The following is a 17,883-nucleotide window of genomic DNA, read 5'->3' as shown; positions in this document are numbered from 1 at the left end:
TTTGCCCTTCTAGGCACAGGGCCATGAGGGGCAGAGAGACTGCCAAGGCAGGAAGGAGTTAAAGGCAGGGAAAAAGGATGAAACCCTGAACTTGTGATTTAGGGGCACCCCTTTCATACATCTTTTTGAAAGCCAGAACCAGATTGCTTCCCTAAAAAGCGGCTGGGGCAGGGGTCATAGCCCAGGGTTAGGCCCTGCTGGGAACGAGGTCCTTGGCTCAGGCTGTGTTTTTTAAGCCAGGTACCAAAAGGATTTTCCAGCAGGACGTGGTTTCCAGGGCCCCTCCCCACTGACAAGATTCTCCTCCTCTATATAGGGAGGCTGCAAAGGCAGCAAGGACTTGGGCTGTCCCGGCTGGTGGCTGTATCTCCAACTCACTCTGCTCCCCCCATTGGACACCTGTGAGTACCACGGGGGGGCGAGGGCCCTGCTGGGGACAGGGCTGGGGGCTCTGTCACACGCTTTGGGATGGGGACTCTGGCAAGTTAACTCTTACTCTGCTCTGCAAATGCATCCAGAGCATTAACCTGGGGATGGGAACAGACCTATCAGACGTGCTCGGGCAATTCATGCTGGTTTGTGTTCTGCTTAAAATGCATAGAGACTGTGCATGCTGAAAGTGGGCACTGATGTTCTAGCCTGCTTCTGGTCACTGCTAACACTGCCATTGCTGGGTCGAGCCTGGGTCTCTGGCTGCAGAGAAGGAGTTGTGCTCTGAGCCAGCAGCAACGCTGCCACAAGGTGCAGGGCAGTGCAGGTGGTCACGGCAGCTGCTGCAGGTAACCATCACTTGTGCATTTGGGAATGAGAAACCTGAGCTGCTGGTCATCTTTAAGTGTTCCTAACCTCTCAATCCTAATAAAGGACTAAAATAAAATAATCAGTTCATCAGTAACTTGTTCTTTAAACAGGAAAACTGCTTAAAAATTAGAAGGCATGTAATAACTTTTACATAAATGCCCAGCATTACATATGTATGTTTTTAATATGCTGGGAACAAATTTGAAGCAAAACTAATCTGACAATTTACTGAACTACAGAAATTTCAAAGGTGACATGCCTATTTTTAAAATGGAAAATAAAGCAACAAAATTCTAAGAAAATTCCTTAAGTAAATTTAAACGACAGTAGATGGCAGTGCAGAAAGCAGCTTCAGCACCATCCCAGAGGTTCACGGACTTCTTTCACCTATATTTGTGAGTGTGTGTCTGTGTCTGTGTGCATGCACACCTATAAAAATGTTGATATTTATGTGAAAGGCATCTATGTTTGCATAATTAAGAAGCATCATGAGATATTTTCAATATAAGAGAAATCAGAAGGCTTGTCATTATCTAATACCTCCATATTAGTAAAACCTTTTCTAAAAGACACTAGCTGAAAGACAAGCCCACCTTGCCCTTCACTCCCAGCTCTGCCCTGAAAGGCTGTTTGCAGCAGGATTGTCTGGATGGACTGACTTGCTGGACTCCCCAAGTCCCCCCTTCCCTCAAGCCTCTCAGGCAGGGGCTGAACCAATGAACCCCCTGAGAGCAAAGCTCTGATTAAGTTGTCACTTCAGTTTAGTGCCCGATTCTGCCCTGGCTGTGTTCGCTTGGATGTAAACAATGACTTTTATTATCTCATTTGCAATTGACACACTAGTCCCTAAAAGGTATTTGTTTTGAATTTGTTATCATTACATTTTTGCGGAACAGGGAGTATTGAGCAGAACATCTCCATAAAAGGCAGCATGGGGATGTATGCAGAGATCCCAATGCTTTGGAAATCACAGAGTTTTATTAGTTGCAAATCTGATGGCTTTTAAGTATGTTAGTTTTAGGAGAAGCCAAGAGCTAGAGGCAGCTTTCCAACTTGTGCAAAGTCCAGTTAAATTATGGATTATTTGTGAATTATGATCAATATACAGAATTTTATTCAGTTAATAGAATGACATTGCAAGAATTTGAAATAGCTGGTATTTTTCAGATAAAGGGAATTTATCCCTTTTTTTCCCTTCTTTTCTGATTTTTACAGTTTATAACACTGGCAATAACTATGGCAAATTTCTTTTGAAAATTAGAGAATGAATCAAGTGTTTAGTCAGAGTTATGTAGTAACTCACAAATTACAAAGGTGAGAAGACTTTACTATAAACTGAGGCACTTACAGAGAATTTAATTGAAGCATATGGAGAATGCATTACCAAAAAAAGGTGAAAGGCCAGGAGGGATTGATAGAAGTGCTCATGATAAAGCTGTCAATGCTGGGGAATTCCAGTTCCTAAATGAAGATCACAAGGTTAGGATTCACTCCTAGATTATCTTTTGATTATCCTTTTTTCCAAGCAGTGCTCAGTTGGATGATTCAGTTAAGTACTGGAAAAGTAAAAGATAAGAAAACTGGAAAGATCATAGTCAAGAATTACTGTAGCCCAAGAAATGCAGTTGGAGTCAAGAGCAGGTTACTGCTACACTCTTCCATCAGAAACTACTCATGAGAGCAGGACTTGGTTTTTTAAAATAACTGGTTATATGTTCTTCTGTTGCAATAATTATTCCCTGTACAGATGTGATAAAGATTTATATTGCACATACTGTAGAGGAAGGGAGAAGTGTCCTTTATCTTTTTCTTAGGGGAAAAGCACTCCCTCCAAGCTCTGACTCAGGAGGCAATTCTACTTGGCCAATAACCTTTTAATTAAAGTGCACTTCCTGGGAATATTTATATTTCATCCTTGAAATAATATACTCAGGATAAACTAGTTTTAAAGACAGCATTCAGCTTTGGTCATTAACATGAAAAGGGAAAAGACAGTGAAAGTCAGCCAGATATCTCCATAGCAGGACAGCAGACAGAGGAATAGCTGTGGAAGTATCCATGTATGTTTGTGTGTTAGATAAATACAAAAAATGGATCAGGTTAGGTGTAATTTGGCACAATTCCAAGGCAAGAAACTTCATGTCAATAGTATTTTTGTGATTGGTTTTCCTTCTCCCTCTCTCAGGATAACTCACTTCTGGGTATAAAGTGTATACTCTTGTACATAATTTGGGCTAAATGGATGAGAACCTCCTACCAACTCTTGCACATGGATTGGGGTCTCCATTTCTCTCTGCCAGTCCTATGGGTGAAACCTAGGAACTGGCTAAAGGGTCAATTTTGCCTTCCCAGGGAATGTTCTCAGCAGGCTGCTGAGAAAGGAGTCTTTCCCCTTGGCCCATTTCCCCAGTATCAATCACATACTGGCCCAGTGCAGCACAGTCTTGGTCAGAGATGAACCAGAAGATATTGTGCCAATTATTAATCAGAAAGCTTCAGCAGCTCATTAGCAGCTCATTAGTCCTCACCACGACAAATTTAGTTGAGTTTGTGGAGCTTATATTCTACCCCTTTCATTCAAATGGAAGACTTTCCTTTATAATGAACATGAATAGTGCACATTAATAAATAAATTAAATTATTAATAGCCATTAATCCACACTTCATAACTGCATTTCCTTTTTTACTACAGTGATAGCCAGAAGCTGCTAAAACTCTATCCTTAGATTCCAGAAGTTCAGTGATGAAAAGTTCTTTTCATATAAATCCATGTTTTCTCCTCATTGTGTTTCAGAGTAGTTCTGGGATCCAGTTCAGACTGTCTATTCACCAGTTCATGTAGGGGATCTATTCTTACTATATTCAAACTAGTCCTAGTGTTTGGATCTAGGGAATAAGAACCTGTATTTCCGTGTTCTGCAGTTCATCCCACCTTACATACCTTCCAAATGGATCTTGCATTGAAAAAGATTGAATTGAAAACTTTCTGCATCTTACTATGTATATACAGGAAGAAGTAGGAGAACGTAGTCAAATACAGACAGACCAGCTCTGAGTTTCATGCTAGAATCTGTGGAAGATGTTTTTGACTTAGCATGTAACAAAGAAAGAAACTTCTCCTTCCTTGGTCCTTGGGCAACAGAACAAACCTGTGGGATGTCCCACTGTGACATGTTTTGTAACAAGCCAACAGTTTTAGCTACAGTTGGGTTTTTCAGGTGGGTGGTCAGGATGATTTGGCAGTTTGATTTCCATCATTTTCTGTGGGCAGCCTCCGAATAGCAGGATTTCACTCCATGAAGCTCAGCCCTGCAGTTCAGTCTCACTTTTGGTGTTTCTGAGAGCAGTACCTAATTCCTATTGATATAAAAGTGCTGTCACCTGGCATTTAGCCACAGGCAGCACTATCCAACCATTCTGATGCTTCAGCATGGCCTTCGAGCTCTCTTCTGGCCATAGGATGGGCTGAAATCCCCGTCTCCACTGCTGCAGCAGTTCCTCCCATGCTGCTGGGGCAGTGGGGTGGAGAAGGTGCCTTGCCTGTTGCCACAGCAGCGGGAGAGGCCAAGGCAGCTCCTGCTGCTCCCTGAGCCCCGTGGCCCAGGAGCTGCAGCTCTGGGATGGGGCAGAGCTTCCATGGCTCCCCTGTGCAGCAGCTTTCCCCGCAGCCGCCAGCTGGAGAGCTCAGCAGGAGAGAATACCATCTCCATTATTGGAACTGTGCAGCTCTACCAGCCCTCTTGGCAGCTAGGGAGCATTTTCTGCTTGAATCCACACAGAGGTCAAATAGTTTCCTCTTGCTCTCTTCCAAGAATCTCCTGGGAGCGAGCAGAGGGCCACATCCTACAGATGCTCCCTCGAAGAGCCTCGACAGCAGGGAACACTGCTCAGGGGCCAGTGGCAGTGCACAGGGTCTCCCTCACACATTGCACCTTCATGGATTATCTGGGTGAATTTTCCTCTTTGGGATTTCCAGGCAAGGCTCTAGAACAAGCACATTTAGCTTTTTGGTTTGCCTTTTTTTTTTTTTTTTTTTTTTTTTTAAGACAAGACAATTGTCACAGGAGTTTAAAAAGCTAGGGCATCTAATTTCCACTGGATTTCAGTGGGATATCATCTAACCTTCTTAGGCATCTCTACAAATCCTAGTTTTGGTTTTAAGCTTTATATCACCTTCTGCATGATCCATGTTTCCTTCTCAGACCCCTCATAGAGTGTGGCCTTGCAAAAAAACCTTAATCTGTGGGAAGGCTTCAGGGACAAATATTTGGAAAGCAAGCTCTGATACTCCCAGAGCACAGTGTGTCCATTTGGCTACATACCACAGAGCTTGGTTGTTACAAATATTGTCCTGCTTATGGGTTGACTGCTGACATCTTTAGCAGTCAGTTCTCCAAGCTCCCTCCAGATTCACGTTTGTTTGAATGCTGTAAATATTAAACTCATTCTCAATAAGGAAATGAAACAGCCTCTGTCTCCTAGAGATGTTTTTCTTGGGCACAGCTCTTTGTAGCTCCTCCCCAGCTCTCCTCTCTGCTCCACTGCACAGCAGGTTTCCCAGCCAGCACACTCTTTCTGCCCTGGAGCAAACCACAAATCCCCTGTGTACTCCTTCCTTCATTTAGACCTGTGCCCCCATGGGATAGAGCAGAGCACTTAGAAAGCTCCAGCACTATCAGCACTGATCTTGCAGCCACATCCAGACTTCAGTGGCCAGAGCAGGAGAGCAGCTGCCTCCAGTCTCAGCACCGTGCAAAGCAGCCTAAACTCTCCCCTGCCTCTCACCTAGGGGGCAGATACTTCCAGCTGCTTTATCCACGTGTGACTGCATGACACAGATGTATCGTCCTTCCAGTCTGAGTATCATGGTTCAGAGTATCTTTTAGCTGAGGCAATTCCAGGCTTGTTTCATTTCTTCTCTCTCTCATGTGATAGACATTTATCCTTCAGAAATGATCAGCTCCTACTGTCTGACCCATGCTAGAGTCTGTGGGGAGGGGCTAACTCTAAATTACTTCTCCTTCACCAGCAGTATTGACAAAAACATTTTTTTCTGCTTTTTCTGTTGACCTTGTCTTACTTAATCTTATTCTTCTCCAAATGAAATGGTATTAAGTGATTGGAAATAGTCCTTTGCAAGAAAGATTCATTTCTGTCCTTGCTGGAACACAGCGTGGGAACCATTCTTCTACTGTTTATTTCATTATTGCACTGATATTTCAGTATGCACCCAACAGCATTTGGGTGATGAGAAATTTTGTTTGTCTGAATTCAATTAATTTTGTGATGGGCAAGAGCTGAGGCTGCAGGAAGGTGCTCAGCTGGTGGCCCTGGTGCAGTTCTGACTGTCTCATTGCACAGGCACTAAGCAAATCACATGGAAATGTGAGATATGACACAGGACCTATAATGCTTTGGACCTACTGCATGGCAGATTTGACAAATGTGTTTTGTCTGGAACGTCTCCACATTTGCCTTCCTTTATCCCCCTTTAAAGCAGAATCTTTTGCTTCCTCAACAGGTATCTGCTGAGTCAAAATGGCTCAAAAACCTCTCAGCGATGATGAGAAATTCCTCTTTGTGGACAAAAACTTCATCAACAACCCACTTGCCCAGGCTGACTGGTCAGCAAAGAAACTGGTTTGGATTCCATCAGAGAAACATGGATTTGAAGCAGCAAGTATCAAGGAAGAGAAAGGGGATGAGGTGATAGTTGAACTGGCAGAAAATGGAAAGAAAGTGACACTGAGCAAGGATGACATCCAGAAGATGAACCCTCCAAAGTTCTCCAAAGTGGAGGACATGGCAGAGCTGACTTGCCTCAATGAAGCTTCAGTGCTGCACAATCTAAGGGAGAGATACTTCTCAGGTCTAATTTATGTGAGTAGACCCAAACACACACAGAGCATTTCCTATTGCATGTGACCATGTCCCACGGACAACGAGGTGGGTCCCAGCTACTGTCTGGGATACAGGCCTTGTGTAACACTGCCACACAAGCACTAACTCCCAGCAATGGCATCCTAACCCAAAAATGCTGCAAATTCACTTTATTCCCCATGATTCTCCTGCTTCTTTGATAATTGCTTCTTTACTTAACTAAATTAAAACACATGAAGATTTCTTCCACAAAATTTACAGATTCTGAAAGAATATTGTTGGCCTGGAAACTCCTCTCTGATAGGGGAACAAAATCTGAGTCCTGCTGTTTGGGAAAAAAAATTATAGGGACTTTTAAATTAATTCAATGTAAACCGAAACAATTTTCCAGTAACTTGCAAAAAGAGCATACAGAAAAGGCAAATCATGCAATTTTTCTCAGGCAAAACTCCCACTGAAAGGCAGCTGAAAAGTTCTGGTTTGGTGGTGCTGGAGTTAAACCTTATGTGTGGATAAAGGGACAAGCTCACTGGAATTCAGGCAAGAGTACTTGCACGTACCAGTGTGTCACTGAAGCAAAGTCACACATCCACAAAACGTTTTTGTCCCTCATGTTGGTCAAGTTACAGATCAGACAAGCCTGGACAAATTATAATTTCTCTATGTTCATGTGAGTTATGGCAGGATTATTCTTTCTTTCAGTCTTCACAAGTCCATTAACACAAGAATATTTTGATATTGATAACCCTGTAATCTATCCACATCAACAGTTAGCAAACAGCACAGTAAGAAAGCCCAAAACTTTTCCAAGGAATTTAGCTGTTATCTTTGATTTTACATGAAGGATTCCTCTGCTGTGCTGCAAAGTTATCTACAGTTTCAATCTATGAAAATTTTACTTGCATGACAGACCACTGATGAGAAAAAGAAAGTACAGAGCTTAAGTAGAAACAGTAGTCAAGGTCTTATTACTAATATGAGGAATGCTAAATTGGAAAGTAGGAAATGAAGCAAAAAGTAAGATAGTTATATGGACTACAACAAAGAAACTACTTACTTGTTATGTGTAACTTCAAAGAGCTAAGCTTAAGATCTTTCCTTCAGGAATGTACTGAAATGCAAATTATCAAATTCCTGAAAGAAGCTAGAGTTCCCAACTTTTCATTATTTGAGTTTATTGGATTTTAAGCTTGCAGGTGAACATGTGGAGTCATGTGCTCTTATATCAAAACATACAGCCTTAATGACTAAAATAGACTTTTTCTGAAAGTATTCTGCATTGTTGCAAGAATTAAAAGAATGGGGGATTGGGTATTTCTTTGTTGTTATTCTCAGCAACACTCTGCATAGCTGTTGCAGAGTTTCCATTATGTTTACTTTATGGAATTTTCACTTTCTACAGAAAGAGGAAATGAATTCCAAGAGTGGATAATGCAATTAGAAATCAAAGAGTTCTTCATGGAGGCAAAAATGGAAGTGTACCTGAAATTAAGTTTTCTTTCTCAAGAGACTAAATTTTAAGATGGTAAAACTTTCAAAAATTTGACTTGCAGTGAAACAAGTTATTTGTATTTTCAGTATGCAAAACCTGCTAGAAACTGCCCAGCTTTACACAGTGCTGCCCTACTAGATGCTGCCATACCTTTTTAAAAACAGAAGGGGCCTCTAAAGAGAATTTGAGTCTCACCCACTTGCAAAACTAACTGTGAACAACCATCTCCTGGCTTTGCCATGTGTTGCCTAATTTGCATCCCTTGGAGTTCCACATATTCAAAGAAAACATGTCCTCAGCATTTTTCTCTCCAGAGCAAATGGGGATTCCCAAATCTGCTAAAGAAAAATAATAAATCCAGCTGGAAAAATAAATAACTTCCCCCTTGCATTTACATTAAATATTATTAAATAAAAAGATTCAGTGCAGAAATTCACTGGGTGACTGCACACTAGAAAATCACCCTGACCTTTTGCTTCATCACAGATAATTAAGATAGAAGGGCAAGAAGAAACATGAGCCACTAATTCATGTTTCATATTGCTCAGAACAAAAAGAATCTGCTTTATCCACACACAAATTACACCAAAAATTATTATATAGGCATGAAAAACACAGTAATGCAGCCTCAGTGGATTTGAGAGTGGAATCAAGTTCCTGTGGTATTCATAGGCACTACTTGTTCAGTCTTCACTTAACAGTGAAAAATGCTGTCTTTGGTACATAAAGCTAAATATGCATGTTGGAACTGAGTTGGACTCTTTTGCCCAAACCTAGATATTTACAATGCAGATGTGTACTTATGCCAGTCTCTTGTAAATAGCCAGCGGTAGCAATCTGAGGGATACCCAAGCTCAGCACTCCCGTGGAAGTATCCCTAAGATATTTCAAATGATGTTCTTCCTCCAGCCCCTCTGGGGAGAGATTCAGCCCCTCTAGACAGGCTGTGCCCCAGGGAGAAGGATTTAAGGCACTGACGGATTTAAGGATTTCAGTGCCCCCACTTTCCATCACACATTTAGCCATGTCAAAACATCATCTATATTGATCTAGCTCCCCCAAATCCTTGCAAAGCATGCACCTAGAGCTACAATCAGCCAAAAAAAGAGGGCTTCATTAAATTTCCTGAGGTGACAGATCGTATCAGCCACAGTCCAGTTAGAAATGAGGATTCCTGAACTTCATCAGTCCAGCTTTTGCTCTGCCTTAATAGCCTGCTTCTTGTGCCTCAAAATTAGCTCTTTAAAGCTATGTTACTGTTTGCCTGGGTGTGCAAACAGCCCTGCATGTGGCAAGTCAGGAAACACCTGGAAATCTCAGGGAAGGGAGGCCTAAATAATTTCCTTAATTTCCTTTCCTAATTTTTTACATGGGTGGGGATGATTAGTTGACTGTGTACAGTAAATCTATTTATACTATTTAAAAAAACCTCTTGCCGTCCTTCTCGTAAGGGCCTTGGTGGCCATTCTAGGACAAAACTGTCACTTTTCAAGTGTGTTACGCTGGCAACTCTAAAACTCGTTTTGACACGAGCAGCACAGTTTCATTCTGACGTCCCAGTGAAAATCCAGCCCAGCAATTCCTTCCCCACAGGGCTCAGCCTGGGTTTGCTGAGAGCCGGCGGGGACTTGAGCAGGGTTTTCCCGGGCCGGGTGCCACAGGCCCAGGCCGAGCCGCAGGTCCCCAGCAGCGCCGGAGCAGCCCGGCCGTGCCGGGCCGGGCTCGGGCCCGGGTGCCGATACCATATAAAGTGCTCAGCAGTGCCGGGCCGTGCCGGGCCGTGCCCTATTATGGTCAGGAAAGGGAAATCCCTGTGCCCGGAGCCTCCCGGGGCCTCTGCCCGGGCAGCGGGGACAGCTCCGGCCACGCTGGGACACAGCCTCGGGGCTCAGGGTGGCGCCCACAGCGCTCTCCTCCTCTCACGGCAGCAAAATCAAATACAGAACAATAAATACTTTTTTAAAAAAACCCAAACAAACTGCTTCTGCTTATATCAGAAAGAGCACAGTTCCATTATTTCTTTTTTTTTTTCCCATAGGCCAGTTTAAATATCACAATACCCCTGCCTAATATGAGATACTCTCTGCTAATATGAGAATTATGTTCTCATAACTTGGTGTTTGTTGTTGTTTGTGTTTTTTTTTATTTTGGGGATTTAATTTCTTTTATTAAATACCCTTGCAAATTTCTTACTTTTAGCAATTGTCTGTGAAATATGGCTCTTCATTTAGTATTGTGTGGTATTATTTCAGGTCAATAGCTGGAATATTTTGAAATAAAGGAAAATTTAAAATAAATAAATAAATAAATAAATAAATAAATAAATAAATAGATAAATAGATAACCAAGACAGAATGGATGAACACCTATCAGCTGGCAGCCAATACTCCTGCGTGTTTATGTATATATTTTTATATTAATACCTCCATTAAATTCGAAACAAACCACATTTTTTCTTAAGTTTTGTGCAGAAATAGTCATGCAGTGAAGACATGGTTAGTCTCTCAAGGCACCTATTTGGAACTTGAGCAATTTTATTTAAGGACTCTCATCAATCATCAGTGTTACATGGTGTTCATAGAAGCTTTTTTTAAAAAAACCTTTCAAACATCAATCCAAACTTCTTACCTAGGATTTCAGTTTACAAAATTTGATGCCTACCTGAGCAGATATTTATATCTTATTCTGATAAGAAAATACACATGTAAATATTAATTATTACCGTTATCACCATACCCTTATGTGTGATAAGGGTATGGATTATGCACTGAAAATAACTGAAGTTTAGGAGCTCTAACATCAGGTCACAGTGTTTCTACAGATTGTTAAATTCACCTACTTTCCAGCAGCTTACTTATTAGCAATAATGATTTGTGCACTTAGAACCCACCCATGCACATACATTCAGAAAATCTGCTTCCTTTGTTACCCTGGGCAGAGCACAAAGGAGCGCCGCCGCTAAAATCCCATTAACTCCCTGCAGCCCATGCCTGTGTTTCCCAGCCTGGACATGGCACGTGATGTTAAACCCAGCTTTTATTTGAATTCCCTTGCAGACTTACTCGGGTCTCTTCTGCGTTGTGATCAACCCCTACAAGCAGCTGCCCATCTACTCAGAGAAGATCATTGACATGTACAAGGGCAAGAAGAGGCACGAGATGCCGCCGCACATCTACGCCATCGCCGACACGGCCTACAGGAGCATGCTGCAAGGTAGGACAGCCCCTGCAAGCCCTGCCCTGGAGGTGCACAAACACCTGGGAGCTCCACACGTGCTCCTGCGAGCACCCAGCCAGGAAAGAGCTCTCACAGAGGGCAGCGCTGCCTTTCTAGAAGTTTCAGAGGAATTCTTTGGCAGGAGCAGCAGTCCACAAACGCTGTGACTCAAAAAGGAAAAACAATCCTTTCACCCATCTGTGTCGAGGCATGTGGGAAGGTTTCAAAGTCAAGCAAATAGTTTTGGCAAATACGGGCATGGAAAATGCTCCCTCTCCGCTAGTGGAGACTATTCCAAAGTTAGCTGTGAGCACTGCTGGATCTGTCAGCTTTGCTGCCCTCTCCCCCCCAGCAAAGCAGATTCAAACAGTGTTTTGGGACTTCTTTCCCTACAGCCTGATGTCTTGAGCCCTGAGCTGAGATGTTCTGTTTCCCAACAGGGATGGCAATGGGCAGTGGGAAAGCAGTCGGGCCCCAAAGGGTGCAGACAAACTCCCAAAATTCACAGAGCTCTCCTCCTCCTGCAGTCACTTCTGACAGATTGAAGGGATTTTGTTCTAAGAAAAAAACTATCATTTAGGGATGAAAAAGCTAAAGTTATGGATATAGGAGGCTGCAACACCTCCAGACTATAGGGCATGACTAGGTACCATCTCACATCAACCACGGGTGCTACAAGAAACCAGGAGCTCTACAAAATATTTTGAACTTTATGTGCCCTCATAAGGACCCTGACCCTACAGAAGTTCTGGCTGACAACTATGGCTCAGCAAGATTCACAGGCTTGGCCCTAAAGTTTAGGGCTTCCCAGGATTAGGACTTTTTTCCTTCCTATGGCTTGTATGACATTTCTTTCCTGGAGCTACTTCAGTCCTTTTATTTAAGTGGACCCCAGAAGGCAGAGCTACAGTGCAGCAGAGGAGGACCAATAAATCAACAAAAATATCCTGAAAACAGACCTTCCTACACACTATGTGATATAGTTATAAAAAACTTAGTTGGCAGAAGGTCATCCCACTAAGCCACAGGCACATATCTGTACTCCAGCTTCCCTCCTGAGCCCTACGCTCTGCATCCAGCACTGTCCAGTGCTCCGAGCAGGCCCTGAAGCCATTCCTCTCTCTGATCCTTTATTTAAGCAGCAAGCCTTGAGAGGAAAGCTGGAAGAAGCTCCTGGCTCCTGCAGATCATCAGCAGTTGTGCAGGGTACTGTACTTGTCTCTAGAAATGAGGTTGGGGAAAAAAAATAGAAAAGGGATATAAGCTATCTGTAGGAAAGGAAAAAAAAAAGTATGACTGCAGCCTATGCTGAAACAGAATTATCTTGTCCTGACAATACATGAGTGTTCTGCCTAAAGTGAAACTAATCTCAGCACAGATGAGCCTGGTCCAAGCAGCACAGGGATGTCTCCCATTCCCTCTCTCTCTGACTGTCTCCTGTCCCTCCCAGCACATTCTCCTGAGCAGTGGGAAGCCACTGGAGCTGGTTTGCCCTCACTGTGGCCATTCCCTGCACTTAGAACAGCATGGGTTCGGCTGTGCCTCCCTGGCTGGCTGCTAGAGGGAGGAGGCAGCAAGAGTGCAGGCTCCTAACAATTCACTTCTTTTGGGGCTCAGAATAATTTCCTGGCCCTACCAGCTCTCGGGGTGTTACTCCTCTTTATTCATGTGCCCCCACTGCAATTCTTCCTGGCAGCAGAGAGGAGGGGGAGAGCAAGTAAAAAGGAACAAGAAGGGAGTAGGTGATCAGCTGAACCTTTAAGAGGATGCTCTTTCACTGCTTCCCACCCCAACCACGCACAGCTGGCACGGCAGCCGGCAAGTGGAACCCCCAGAGCTCCCAGCACAAGCCCAGGACACCCACGTTTTACTTGCACATGTCATCTTGGAGTCTCTCCATCTCTGAAGAGGGCCCCAGCTGCTTTTAAAGCTGTGCTTTTGTTTGTAAAAACCTACTCGAGTTTTGTGCATGAAACTAAACCAACCCTCAAAATAACTCTGGTTATTCAGCCAAAATTTTATTCACATTGGAGTGGTGAAAGCATGGTTCTGAGTGAGCACGCTGCACTTATAGGCACAGAGAGCTTCAGGGGGTTGTGAGCATATTTCAAAATGGAATAGAAACAAGAGTTCTTACTCATAAACTTGAATCAGAACACTAAATGTTTTCCCTGTGAAAAGTCAGTACTGCTCCTTATCTGGAGACTTGCATAGTTCCTTCTTGCCAAAGTAAAATATGTCATAGATTCATGAGACTGAGGAACTATATTTTGGTATTTCATGACCAGGGTCACGTGGCCTAGAGCAATCAGCTTGTTCAGATGTCTCAGGGATCCTTTATCTCTTGGTGAACCAAGCCTCTGTGTCTGCAGATCCCTGGTCCTACTGCAGGTTCCTCAGCTGGGAATCACAGCTCTCCGCATTCTCACCCTCCCCTTTGCTGGCACAAACATCCAGCAGAAAACATGAGCTGTGCACACTGCATTCCTCCTCTGCTTCAGAGATTTACTTGGTTAATGTATTCATTAGGGATGATGTTTAACTCCCATCAAAGCTCTTCTGATAAAAACACTTAGCCACAGCTATCAGCAATCAGATAATCAGACTTTCTTCCAAATATGCAGAAAAGCTGATATCTCACAGGAAACAGGAATTATCAAAGATGTTGGCTAGGCAAAGATAAAATTTCCACTTGTTTCAAGTGGTTCTGAGCACCTAAAACCCTTTTGCAAATCACAGTCATGCTGTCTCATGCTCAGCCAGGAGTGCTGGGTGTCTTGTTGAATCTGCTGATTACCATGTCACTAATGCAGTTTGATCATTGCCCAGGCACAGCTGTGGATGCTCATTTCCAGCCAGAATGAGAATAAACTTTAATTTTCTTTAATCTCAAAAACTTGAGAATTCTACAAGAGCATTTGTGTGTGTGTCCCCAGGAGTTACCACACTGAACTGGGCCCTCCTGGCTGTGTTTGCAGACTAGCTATAAATGATTACTGCTACACTTGGAGACTGCAATCATAAAACATTTCCCCCTGCTCCTGCACCCTCTGCTCTCTCCTGTGTTTGGGATGAAGTAGCTCCACACAGAGGGCTTGATCCCCATCCCAACTCTTGCACTGCCAGCAAGATTCTTCATACAGCCATGATGCAAAACTGCCCCAGGTGAAAGCCATCCCTGGGTTTTGCTGTGCTGAAGTGGGTCCCCCCTCCTGGGGCACAGTGTGGTCTGTGAGTGCTGGTCACAGCAGCAAGGAAGAGGCAGTGCAGGCCAGGAAGAGGAGCTGGAGGTGGCTGGATGGCCCTTCCTGCAGCACTGCCAGCTTCCAGTGATGGTGAAGCTGAGACACTGCTCAGTAAGGAGGAGTAATTCTGCTGCCTTCTGTCATCTTCCCTGCAGAAAAAAAAAAAAGTGGTAGACAATACAAATGTGAAAAGTCATGTTATGTAGAAGTAGTAACAAAGTTTTTGTGTAGTTGGTTAGGCCTTTATTAAGTTTTCTGGCAGTAAATCATCATGGAGAAGATATATTACAGCTTTCTGCAGATTCAAGGAGATTATTTTCTATGGAGCCACTTTTATGCAAGTTTGAGTTAAAAATGGAAAAACAAACAACCTGGTACTTACTTGGAGATATGGGAGGGAAACACAGTTCCCAAGATCTTAGAAAAGGAGGCTGCTGTGAGAAGCCATCTGTTTACTGTGTCCTCAGCAGGACTGTACAGAAATGTCCCCTTTATGCAGTGCAATTATTAACAAATGTAAAGAAGCAGTAAGTGAGTGGGGGAACATGGTTTCAGTCTGGTTTTTTTCCTTTTATGGTAAAGCTGCCAACTTGCTGCTTCATTGTGATAAACCATCTGATTTTGTTTGTGATTAAGCAGAACTAACTGGTCTATCAAGAACAGAGGGGCAAGAATTCTTACAGGCAAACTGGAGGTGTTTGGTGAAAAAAGTAAGCAGATTCCAGAGACAAACCAACTCCGCTGCATGTTTAGGAAAGCTCGTGAGGTTTACAATGTAAGTGTAGGTCTCAGTTAAAAATTGAGAACATTTTAAACAATGTTTAAACATCTAATAGAGACACACAGGAGGTAGATGATACTCTTCCACGTAGGGTCAGATTTTCTTAAAAGGCATTAGCCAAAAAGATACTAGAATATAGACAACCTATTTTGTTGCCTTTTAAGCCCCGGGAATTATATTTAAGGAGTTTTATTTATACAGCTCTTTCTCTCCTGACAGATCCAACCACATAAAGTTTCAGACTCACAAAAGAGGGCACAGTCTTTTCTATTCAGAATGAAACATTCCAGAACAGAAAGAGGATTAATTGAATGGGAGAGCCTTTGAAAGTAAATGAGACCAGTATCTGCAGCTCAGGTTATAACAGAATAGGACTGGACTTCCTGATACCTTTCATCCTTAGAGCTGCAGTTAGAACTGATGCAGGAGACAGAATAACATCTGGAATTCCCTCTCTGTAAGTGTGCACAGCACAGTATGCCAGCATGAGGTTTCTCCCATGATTAACCTATCCCTGAGGACATTTGGTGCAACTTCTGACCTTCCTAATCCTTCCTCTGCTCTTACACATCCCCAAGCTGCCACTGCACAGGCACTCACACAAACCCCCGTGGTGGGCCAGTCTGTGAGACACCTTTGGGAGCCTTCCCCTACTGAGGAGCAAAAGAAGGGCAGCAATGGGCAGCAAAGAGTAGTGAGAAAATACTTGGCATGGAGACCAGTTTTTTCTAATGTTCCCTGAGCTCAGAAATTCCACTGGCAACTCAGTATCAAGAGCCACTTTTATTTTCTTTATGTTATTTATGGGTTAGTGATGCAATATCAATATATGCCCATGGTTTCTATTTACACAAGAATGTATTTTCAGCAAAAGTTCTTCCATGCTCTCACTTTTTTAGCTTAAAAGAAAGCCTAGCTGATACCCTGCAGTGAAAAACAAACATGGCTCACAGCTCCTCTCCTCCCAAATATTTGTGTGGAACAGTCTTGCAGTGCTGATTGCTGACAAATACCTCCAATAAAAATGAGGAATGAGTAATTGTGTACCAATTTTGTACCAAACAAGGCAGTTAAGTGGCATCATTTGTTGTGTAGTGATCAATAAAGCAGTTAATATTATAGCTACTGAGGAACTGGGAGTAGAACAGTTGTTTGATATCAATCCAAGCCATTGCAGAATTCTCAAATGCTTTTCCTAGACTGGCTGTGGGCCAGACAGCAGTTACAACTTGAGAGCTTAATAAATCGGTTTAAATAGGTTTAAATTATCTCATGGTATTTATGACATACAGGGTCAGCAATAGGAGTGGGCAACCAGAAAGGTATTCCTGCAAGTCACCCAACACACTGAGCAAAAGGTTTGAACCTCTGAGCAAAGGTTGGTGCTGCCTCTGCTTTGGATAAATAATGCCAAACCATACAGAAGCACTGGATTCTGCCTAGTTATCTGCCTCAAGTCTCAGATGTGTAAACTAAGCACACTTTTCAAAAATGTATTTGACCTGCCTGGAAATTATTTTCCTAAGTCAGAATATTTTTTTTACAGTCTGCAAAGGCAAACTGACAGTCTCAGTCAAAGAAGGGCAAACTTCAGGGCTGGGGCTGGTTGCTCAAGGCCTTAAGTCTGCTTCCAAGTAGTTCCAGGGCTGGAAATACCACACCTCTCTGGGAAACTTGCCCTGGTGTTTGACAAGTGAAGGAAACAGTTGTACTTTAGAATGGATCACAGCAAACATGCTCATCATGCCTTTTGGCAGAAAAATCTGTGTAAAAGTTCTGAAGGTAGAGAGAAACTCCGACTCCAAATGAATAAGCAGGGAGGATTGCTCCAAGAACAGGTCATGGAGATGGGATGCAATCCTAGCCCTTCCTGCAGCATTACAGAACTCTGGACACTCGTGTGCTGAAACCTCTCACATGCCTCACCTAGCGGAAATGGAAACTTTGGTCCTCCTTTTTATAAATCTTGATCCAAAATGTGTTTAATGGTCTGTTCATAGTAAAAAACATGAAGAAAAATTACATACTTGTTGACATGATCTTGTATAATCTAAAGTATCTTGTTTTATCTTACTCTTTGGAAGATCTTCCAAAGAAATTACTTGTTCTCTTTGATAAAAGTTGTCTCTCAGTCTGAAATGAAATACAGGCTAAATTATTCAGGTATTTGAACTGCTTTGCTTTCAAAAGTCAAAGCTTTGCATGACCAGCTTAAAACATTTTAGTTGTTGATGCCTTATCTGTCCAGACTTTGTTTCAAGTGGGCTGCTGGCCATAGTTCATAAGCATAGTAAAAACTTGAGTTTCAGGTTTGAAATTTTGTTATAATCTTCTTACAGAGAGCCTGATCTTTTTGCTGTCCTCATTACTGTTCATCTCTAATGGAATTTACAAAAAATATTTTTGACCTCTTAACCTTTTGTTCATTTTTTGTACAAAATATTTCCATTAGAGATGGTTATTTAAAT

General features: G+C 42.7%; 1 protein-coding gene across 3 annotated transcripts in view; it reads left to right on the top strand.

The window, feature by feature from the left end:
* Positions 1–351: 351 nt before the first annotated feature.
* The window catches only part of MYH11 (myosin heavy chain 11), a 54,803-nt gene continuing 37,271 nt past the window's right edge, over positions 352–17,883 (top strand). For all 3 annotated transcript variants that reach the window (XM_053991705.1, XM_053991704.1, XM_053991706.1), the window contains exons 1-3: positions 352–401; positions 6,323–6,681; positions 11,230–11,386. In XM_053991705.1, coding sequence (XP_053847680.1) covers positions 6,340–6,681; positions 11,230–11,386 — 499 coding nt within the window. In that variant the 5' untranslated portion in view covers positions 352–401; positions 6,323–6,339. The remainder of the gene's footprint in view (positions 402–6,322; positions 6,682–11,229; positions 11,387–17,883) is intronic.

The sequence above is a fragment of the Vidua macroura genome, chromosome 16 (assembly GCF_024509145.1).
Source record: "Vidua macroura isolate BioBank_ID:100142 chromosome 16, ASM2450914v1, whole genome shotgun sequence".
In the NCBI taxonomy this organism is placed as follows: domain Eukaryota; kingdom Metazoa; phylum Chordata; class Aves; order Passeriformes; family Viduidae; genus Vidua; species Vidua macroura.
This window is presented reverse-complemented; position numbering and strand designations above follow the sequence as displayed.